Below are 10072 nucleotides of genomic sequence, written 5' to 3'. Positions count from 1 at the left end.
GCGCTAAGTCTACGTGCTTATGCTGTTGAAAAAAAATCATCATAACAAACCTCTGTTTTTCTTCACGTTCATGGTCTCTTCTTTCTTTTTCTTCTGACCCGGAGGGCTTTTGTCTTTTCATGAAGTTGACGTCACCGTAACGTCCCTCAATTGCGGAGGCTAAAAATAGCACCTTCAGGTAGCTCACTCGTCTGCTGGGTGGTGAGACTGGGGTCTGTGGTGAAATTATCACATCACAGGAAAAAGTGAAACGGGCAGAGGGTACACTAGGAAAATGATTTCATTATTATTTAAAGACTTATTATGAACGGTTTTGCTCCTCTTTTCTTTGAATTTTTTGAATACTGCTATCATCAAATATTATTTGAATATTTTTCTTGACGCCCTTAGGACGCTGCTGCAGCCCTACGGGCCCTCCTGCTACGCGCCCTCCTGTTATGGTCGCTCCTGCTACGCGCCCTCCTGTTACGGTCGCTCCTGCTACGGTCGCTCCTGCTACGGTCGCTCCTCCTACGGGCCCTCCTGTTACGGGCCCTCCTGTTACGGTCGCTCCTGTTACGGTCGCTCCTGCTACGGGCCCTCCTCTTACGGTCGCTCCTGTTACGGTCGCTCCTGCTACGGGCCATCCTGATACGGGCGTTCCTGTTACGGGCCCTCCTGTTACGGTCGCTCCTGCTACGGGCCCTCCTCCTACGGGCCCTCCTGTTACGGTAGCTCCTGTTACGGTCGCTCCTACTACGGGCCCTCGTGCTACGGGCCCTCCTCTTACGGGCCCTGATAAGAAGGTTGTATCGCCTACTCGACGGCCCAAGTCTGCTGAGGGCTGTCAGGCACCCTGGCGGCTCAACAACCAACATAGTTACTGCTTTGCCAATGACTCTAAATCTTGGGATGATGCCAAACGCTACTGTTCATCCAATGGGGGGCACCTGCTGATAATCTGGAGCAGCGCGGAGAGGGTGAGCGGCCTTTCACTAAGTGTCTCTCGTGCCCTTTAGTACTGATGCAATTTGTTTCAGGACTGGTTGAAAGAACAACTCGATGGCTTTGACTACTGGATCGGCCTGAAGAGCCCATACCCGTGGAAGTGGATCGACGGAACTCCTTTGAAATCAGAACTAGCGTAAGCAGTATAAGGAAAGCGTAATGTAGACACGTAAAATTTGGGTACTTCCTACTCACTCATCACTATAACACCCAAAATGACAGCTGCACCCAAGGAAAAGTGCTTCTTCTTTGCTTTATAGGGAACTGAACAGCCTTATGTGGCGACTGCTATTATCGATAAGATGATTGGTAAAGCACGACCGAATCAGAATCGATCAAAATAACATCCCTCAGCGTATCTGCTTTTTAACAGGCCGTTTAGTTAAAAAGAATTTCTGAAATGTTTTTTGACAGGCCGTTTTGTTAAGAAGAATGGTTCTAGTCAAGGCTGATTTATGCTTCTGCGTTCCGGTGACAGCGGAGCGACGCCGTAGGCCCTACGCCAGGGTTCACTAAATCCGGACCCCGGTGCCACTTTTCCTGTCGTGTTTTCCACGTCTCTCTCCCCTAACACACCTGAATCAAATGATTATGTCATCAGCAACCTCTCCAGAAGCCTGATAATGATCCTGATTATATTGATTCAGGTGTGTTGGAGGGAGACATGGAAAACACGACAGGAAAAGTGGCATCGAGGTCCGGATTTAGTGAAGCCTGCTCTACTCCGTCATTGCGCACTTGAACTTCTGCGTCACGGGAACGCTTTGCTCTGTAATTCACCACCATGCCACTAGAGGAGGTGTGGGCTTGAACAATTTTGCGCAACCGAAAAGAGTGTATTTGCAGCTGCAGCTAATCAATACTGAACAACAAATGTTGACGCGTGGGCAACACAGAAGACGTGTGCGAATGTTTGAAAATGGCGGCGGTGTTGTGCTGAACCGGAAAAAGAGCGGACCAATCACAGTCCTTCAACGTTTACGTCACGCGTGTGTGTGTTAACGGCGTAGAATATCTTGCCGGAACTCCCTGACATAAGGGTAGGCACGGAGCCCTTTTTTTTTGGGGGGGGGGGGGGGGGGGGGGGGGGTTGTGCTTTTCGCACAGTTTTAAATAGAGCACACAATAAAACACAACAGGTTTCACACACACACAGTGGTTAGCACGTCGGCCTCACAGTCCTGGGATCAAGGGTTTTTTGAAAAACGCTCTGGCCTTCCTGTGTGGAGTTTGCATGTTCTGCCCATGCCTGCTTGGGTTTTCTTCGGGTACTCCAGTTTCCCCACATCCCAAAAACATGCATGGTAGGCTAATCGACCACACTAAATTGTCCCTAGGTACGAGTGTGTGCGCGCGAATGTTTGTTCGTCTCCTTGTGCCCTGCAATTGGCTGGTAACCGATTCAGCGCGTACCCCGCCTAATGGTTGTTCGTCTCCTTATGCCTTGCAATTGGCTGGTAACCGATTCAGCGCGTACCCCGTCTACCGCCCACAGTTATCTGGGATTGGCTCCAGCCGTGACCCTCTTGAGGATAAGCGGCTCAGAAATGGAATGAATGAAAGGTTTCACACATGCATTACAGCATTACAGTGAAACGAGGCATAAATGAGAAACTGATTTCCATATATCCATTATTTTTTCACTGGTTTACAAAATTCCATCTAAAAGTCCATCTAAGAAACACACTTATAAGAAATAAACGTGATCATTACAAAAAAAATCTTCTTACTGAGCAAAATCATATATATATTTTTTTAACTATATATTTTTAAGGATAATTTCATGTATTGATTTTGTTTTTTGTTTTTCTTTTTTTGCACTTGATTTGTAAATGCGACTGATGCTCAACTAGGGATGAGCTTCAGAGCAGCTGCCGAAAGGTTGTTTTATAGAGTCTACCCACGTACCACGTGTTCGCTGTAGGGTTACGCCCACTTGTCCGTCAAAACGACTCTGTATTAGCATTGTTTTCAATTGATGGCGCAATTTAAAATGCATTTCATGGAAGACCCGGTGCTTTCTGATGCCGCAAACTCACTGGATCTGTTGCATAAAAGGCGTTATGAGGAAAAGCTTCGTTCTATACAGTCGCCAGATCCATATTTGATGCCCAAATCGATGTTTTTCGACCCACTGTCTTCGCCCTGTCTGCCTGACATCTGCTACGCTGATATTTAAAATGATCTTGTCCACACAAAATCAGCCTATTCTCACGAAAAACTTCAAGAGCTTGGACGCTTATAAATACTTCGTTGCTGGTTGGGTGAAACAGGTCCTCGTTTGGCAGGAATCTATCTTGTGCTTGGAAAGGTGAGTTACGAAATTTTCAATTCGAATTCTTTTGTTATTGCTAACATCCACTGTCAAGTGTAATGTATTTCATGTCGTTTGTCAATGGAGTTAAGGCTTTTAATGTTTATATGGTTTAGCGATAGCACTCACGACATACATACGTGTATGTTGTCGGTGATTAGCCTAGCAATGATCTTAATTGTGGTTATTTGTCAGCCCCGTAGACGAGGCCAGTTTCTTTTACTTGGTACCAGCTAAATATTATTCAAAAAATAACGATGGTGGAAGAAAGGGAAGTCACAAACATCTTGAATTTGAAACTATGTCGTACTACGTCGTATGTTGTCGGCGATTAGCCTAGCAATGATCTTAATTGTGGTTATTTGTCAGCCCCGTAGACGAGGCCAGTTTCTTTTACTTGGTACCAGCTAAATATGATTCAAAAAATAACGATGGTGGAAGAAAGGGAAGTCACAAACATCTTGAATTTGAAACTATGTCGTACTACGTCGTATGTTGTCGGCGATTAGCCTAGCAATGATCTTAATTGTGGTTGTCAGGCCAAAACCCTCTAAATATATATTAAATGCATCTTACCAGATATAAAATGACTACTACATAGTCTGTGGTGATTTTTTGGTGTCCAGTTTCACGTCGAATTGCAGCCGTCCATTTCGCTCTTCTATTTGGATCCCTCGGAATACGGTAAAATTTCAAGTCTCTCCTTCCATCTTCTCTGTTAGTGCAACCAACAGCCACACACGCCTTCACCATTTTGATTATTAATGTTAAGGAGCAGAAAAACACGCCGTAAATAGGAGAAATGTACGTAGCCGTAATAGGTAAACACTATGTTTTGACGGACAAGTGGGCGGAACCCTACAGCGAACACGTGGTACGTGGGTAGACTCTATAGCAGGATCTCGGTATGAAAGGTACTTCTGTGCAGGCTCTGGGATGCAGGTGAGCCTAACCTCCAAAATGAAGACTGTGTTGAGATGGGGGGACGTCGAGGTCGCTTGAACGACCTCTCCTGCACCTCCCTTAGACGTTACATCTGCAAGCGATGCCAAGGTGAGTTGGCGCCTTCTGTTGGTGTGCACCAACTATACTACACTGCTTTCGATTAGAGCAGGGGATTCTCAAACTTTTTCCTGTGAGAGCCACATAACTTTTCCCTTCTCTGATGAGGGGCCGGGTCAGTTTGTAACAGAAAAAGTGTGACGATTGCAGGAGTGCCTAAATGCAAAAATGAATTGTTTTTCAGGAACAAAAGTAAATAAAATAAAAATAATAATATAAAATAAAGATAATATGTCAAGTTCAAAAATAGATCTTTAGGTAGACATAAGGAGAGAAGACACTCAGTTTTCTTGGCCAAGGAGAGCAACATGTGACTCGTGAGTCACCAAAATTGATCTCAAGGAAAAATATCCTCCTTGGTATTTTATTTAGGGGTTTGTCCTAAACAAAGATGGATGTCGCCCTAAGGGAGGGGAGAGCAAGCTGGAGACACCCATGTGGTTTTCGATTGGATATGTGTGTGCATGTAGGTGGAACTAAGTGAATACACATGTGGAAGCAAGAGCTTATGTAAACAATCATATAAACAGTCAAAATAATCCAGACACTTCAGTTATGCAACGCTGCGGCCATGGATGGAAAATTGTCCTCGAAGGTCTAGACGGAAGTCCAGACGCCAGGTGCTGAAGATGCCTCGGAAGGTCTAGTTACGCAATGATGCGGCCATGAAGCAAAATAGTTGTCATCCCGACCCTCTTTTACCCTTTGTAACACTTAAGCATTATACTACAACCTGGTATAGCAAGCAATAATCATTTACTGGTTATATAAGTAAGAAAAATATGGCATTATGTATTTATGGTATGTATGAGCACAAGCAAATATTCAATCAATCAACCAAGCAAATATTTAATCAATCAAACCTCGATAATTACCTCAACATAATATAATATAATATTATCACTATTAATTAAATAGATAATAACCAAATAGCCCTCTGGGTTCTTCACAGAAAAAAGCCAGGAAATAAATAACACTATTGGAAAAAAAAGAAATTGATTGTTCAGGGGGCCGGACCGAATGTGGAGGCGGGCCGTAGTTTGGAGAGTGAATAATATATGAATGTGAGAGGAGAATATATGTGTGTGAGGGTGAATATGTATGTGAATGGAGAATGTATGTGTGTGTGTGTGAGGGCCAGAATGAAAAATGTCTTGTACGGCCCCTCATATAGTTCAGTTAGTCTTTCGTCTACTTTAAGAATGAGCTTGCATACGATTGATAATAGAGGCCTACTTGTACCACTAATACTTTTTCCATTCTGAGATTCAGGCATCATTATTAGCTGCCTATCAATCAAATACATTTGCTTAGTTGGCAAATTGTGCACTATCATACTTCTGACTCCGAGGCTGCAAGTGTTCTGCGCTCATATACATCTGTGAAATGTGACCGTGTTGCGGACGCAGCTTGAATGTGGTCTACCGATGGAGCACAGGATCACATAGTGTGCTGATTATTTAGCTGGGAAGATTCATGGCTTCCTAATATGCAATGTGCTCACTCACACTTAAAATCTTAATGTCAAATCTCATGTGTCCTACCCTGGTTGATGTTTGTTTCAATACCAGATAGCGATGAGATTATGTACAACGGCATTAAAGGCACTTGCAACCTCCAAGTGGATGTGTACCAGGTGAGTTGACGATTGTATGAGTTGTAGTTGGCATGTTCTGGAGGTTGCCCATAGCGATTAGCGCTTGACTGATATATCAATTTCACGCTGCCTTTATGTGTGCGTGCAGGAAGTTTCCGAAGTGCTGTTCAAAGAGCGTCTGTACGCTGGCTGCATCATCGTCATCCAAGGAAAAGTGAAGCCGAACCCAACCAAGTAATTGTCACCATTCCCCCACGTTGTGTTAGGTTCGCTGTTACAAGAACTACCTGTCTGTATTGCAGGTTTATCGTCCACCTATCTTTGGGCCACGGTGAAGACACCCCGATGCGCATCGAAGTTGATTTCAAAGATGGGGACCTTGAGCTATTGACCCGCATCGGGAGTCATGTTGATGGAAAGTATGTCAACAAGATCGTCAAAAAGGACTCCTTCCCCTTCGCAGCCGGAAGCGACTTTGAGGTCATTATGTCATTTTAGGCACACCATCAAATTACAAAAAATTGAGGTGGTTGGAGCTTCTTATCACGTCGGCTGGACTAATCATGCATTCTTTTACAGATGACCATCGAGTGCGGCGACGACATTTTCCGCTTGGCCGTCGGCAACGACTTTGAGGTGGAATACGAGAATGATGGTTATGATCTGCAAGATATCCACAGGCTGTTGGTGGAGGATGATGTGACAGTCACCAACGTCAGGCTGATTTGAGGCTGCCAGCGCAGTAAAATGGGAGGTGCTGCTTCTTCTCAGGATGTTGACGCCATGACGGCTCTTAACTAGGGTGACCGCCAGAGGGGAAAGTGGCTAGAATTCATTGCTGGAACTCCCCGACATGAAGGTCACCACGGAGCCAGAACTTTTTTTTTACACACATAAAAATAAAACGCTATTACACATGCATTAGGCTACTGCATTACACATCCTATCACAAGGTAAACATGAGAAGTTTTTTCATTCAAAATTGTATTTTTCAATGTAACAGTTAATAAAATAGCAGAAACCCCAACCTCCTAATCTTTATTTTCCCTCATTTCCTCACGTCTAAATGCAAAAATTGAACTCCGAAAGAACATAGAATTACAATTGTGAACATTTTTTGTCAAATAATCATGTTATAAGTAACATACGGTCACAAAAAATACAAATGACTTACATTATGCACAGTGAAATGGAATGTATTTTGAAGATGGAACATTGACTGTTTTAAATTATATATAAGGTAATAAATAAGTAGCCAAACATAAATACGTACAAAGTGCACATTGACATGGAAGATGTTCTGAACCTCCCCATCTAACAAATGTAACAAAATTTAATGAAATAAGCCTCTTCAATTCTTTCCTCTCTGAAAGAGCTGAGCAATTTTCTGTTGAATTGCCCTTTTTTTATCGCCTTAATTTTCCATGCGCACATTGACCCGACTCCTCGTACTTTATAACTGCTGCAGCAAAGGAGAGCTCTGTGCTGTCCATGGAATAAATAAATGTACTGAATTATCGCCTTTCAAACAACACGAGTGTCCCATTTATCAAAGACAATGATGAAAGCAAAGACGATTCTCACTGCTCAGTTGTTTACAATAAGTGTACACTCAAAATAACGATTCAACCCACAATGCACTGTGGCCTTCCGATTGGCTGGCCTCTACAAGACACCACAACTTTAGTTTTGTACATGTGACCCTTCACCACTTAGGTATACATACACTGCCCATCCATATGTTATTATACACATACAGACATTTGTTTCCGAGGCAGAAACGTAACCGAAAGCATTCACGAGTGTCAATGCTACCGCTAGACAACGCACTGTGAAAGTGAATGAGCTTATGGGCAAAACCGTGACAAAAAAAAACAGATGCCGCGAATTATTCTGACCAGCAGGTGGCAGCAACGCACCGCAAAGGGTCAACTGATGGCCCATATTATTGCATAAAGTCAGCACATCGACATTTACAGGAGATACTTACAGAAAGGTGTATGGAGCACTATGAACACAATACAACAGCATAAACGTCTCTCAGAACTACTACTTCTCACACTACTAGTAGGAGCCACGTCAACGCAGGCAGGTGATTCTCCTCAAATTTCAGGCCGGATGCAACGGACAGGACGTGAAAAGTGGACATGTCCGGGCAAAGAGGACGTTTGGTCATCCAAGCAAACAGTCATGGCCGATAAAAACTAGATCACGATTGTGTACGATCGGAAAAAAAAAACGGACCCAAAAAGACATCAACACAACTGTTTCTCCACCAAGCATTGTGAGGAATGTTCACAGTCTATGTGCAGCGACTTTAATTCACTTTACAACGCATACTCACATCATCAATGAAGGAGCCGACGTACACTGCTGGCCAAAAGTATTGGCACCCATGCAATTCTGTCAGTTAATGCTCGATTTCTCCCAGAAAATGATTGCAATTACAAATGCATTGTTAGTACTGCTTTGTCATGTACGTGTACAATCATTTAGTTTATTTTTTTTGTCTGTTAATTTCAATCTGTTTGTCACTAGTAAACATCCACTCCATTTGAACAAGGAGGGGGACAGCAAATACGTTCGTTCGCTTCCAGCCCTTCCAGTTCAAATGGAGTGGAGGTTTAAGTGCTGTCAATGGCAACACTTGGAAACTGTTCAGTTTTAGTCAATTTCAGCGACGCCGTTGGACAAAAGCGGTAGTGTTTTGCCTTAAGGCAGACACACATCCAAATAGTGCTGTAAAATCACGATGGTCGCCTGCAGATGGATAAAACATTTGTTTCCAGCGGCTGTGTGAAGGATTAAAAGTAACAAGGTAATGAATCCAGTTGTGGCTAAACAATAGGATAGGATCAAGGCCGGCCCAGCATATACGCAGACTATGCAGCTGCTTAGGGCCCCTGACCACTCGGGGGCGGGGCCCCAATCTGGAAACCTCATTTTATACGTTGTTAATAGAGCATCGTGAATAATGTGGCGCGCATTGCCGTTGATCTATGCAAACATCCATTTTCTTGTCATTACAATCTGGCAACCTGGGGAGTGACGTTAAACCTGCTTTGCGATGATTGGTGCTCAAACTTGCTTGGAAAATAGATGCACAGATATGTGGAAGAGAATTTATCCCTCTGGAGCAGAGAAAGGAAAGAAGAAAATCGGAGAAGAAAAGAAACAACAGTATAGTGCTGCAACGATTAATCGATGAACTCGAGTATTCGATTAGAAAAAACATTCGAATTAAATGTTGTTGCTTCGAGTATTCGTTTAATGAAAGTGGCGTTGTCATGGTTTATTTTGAAAGTGTTTGCATTTACTTTTATTGATTAGGGTGGATACACTGCCCTCTGGTCTGCCTCTTTTTACATGGCTGAATCCAACTGCTCCCTGTTAAGACAAACGTAAGCTAAGTTTTTGTTTGAGCTAATGTTTTTTAATGCATTCATAATTTAGTTTATAGGTATATTTAGCCGTTTTTTGTGGGAATATGTGTCTGAACCATTTGTTAAGAGCATTGTGAAAAAAACTTTAGCATTTCATAGCATTTAAGCTAGCTGACTTTTTCTATGCAAGTTAGCCAATTGTTCTTTTGTTGTACATAGATCCTCATTTAAAAAAATATTTATTTATATATATATATATATTTATATATACTCTTTGAGGCTGAGCTCAGGTATTTTAATTTTTCATGTTCCTTATCTGATTACTCGATTATTCCAACTGACTAGTCCATCAATTAATCGACTACTAAAATATTCTATAGCTTCAGCCCTACAACAGTTTCGCGGTAATTGAGCATGTTGTTGATGTTGTTGTTGTTGTTGTTGTTGTTGTGCAAGACACTCCGACTTGAACGCTGTTGTCAGCAGAGCTTGTCAATATGTCGTACTGGTAATTGCCATTAGCTGCAGGGCAAAAGCCTGGAGCGAATCAAGTAAAGCCGAGCAAGCTGTCACCTGTCGGCAACGGCAAATGTACGGCTTCCGCTGATTGTAGTAAAACGAAATATTGGCATAATATGCATTTGGACTGGAGAGCGTAGATATAGTCATTTCATTATTATCAAGTAGTATGCCAATCAGAAAAAGGTTTGGCGCCATCTACTGTAAGTA

The 10072-nt window shown here is 42.9% G+C and overlaps 1 protein-coding gene across 1 annotated transcript; it reads left to right on the top strand.

Moving 5' to 3' along the window:
* The first annotated feature begins 691 nt into the window (after positions 1-691).
* Positions 692-6892, top strand: LOC130922359 (galectin-4-like). The gene is made up of 7 exons (XM_057847106.1): positions 692-959; positions 1020-1123; positions 4230-4354; positions 5935-5999; positions 6109-6194; positions 6263-6440; positions 6540-6892. Exons 3-7 carry the CDS (start codon positions 4279-4281, stop codon positions 6687-6689), a joined length of 555 nt encoding a protein of 184 aa, XP_057703089.1. The 5' UTR covers positions 692-959; positions 1020-1123; positions 4230-4278; the 3' UTR covers positions 6690-6892.
* The last annotated feature ends 3180 nt before the right edge of the window (positions 6893-10072 follow it).

This window comes from Corythoichthys intestinalis, chromosome 1 (assembly GCF_030265065.1).
Source record: "Corythoichthys intestinalis isolate RoL2023-P3 chromosome 1, ASM3026506v1, whole genome shotgun sequence".
Classification (NCBI taxonomy): domain Eukaryota; kingdom Metazoa; phylum Chordata; class Actinopteri; order Syngnathiformes; family Syngnathidae; genus Corythoichthys; species Corythoichthys intestinalis.
Note: the sequence above shows the minus strand (reverse complement) of the source record. Positions and strands in the feature narration are given on the sequence as shown.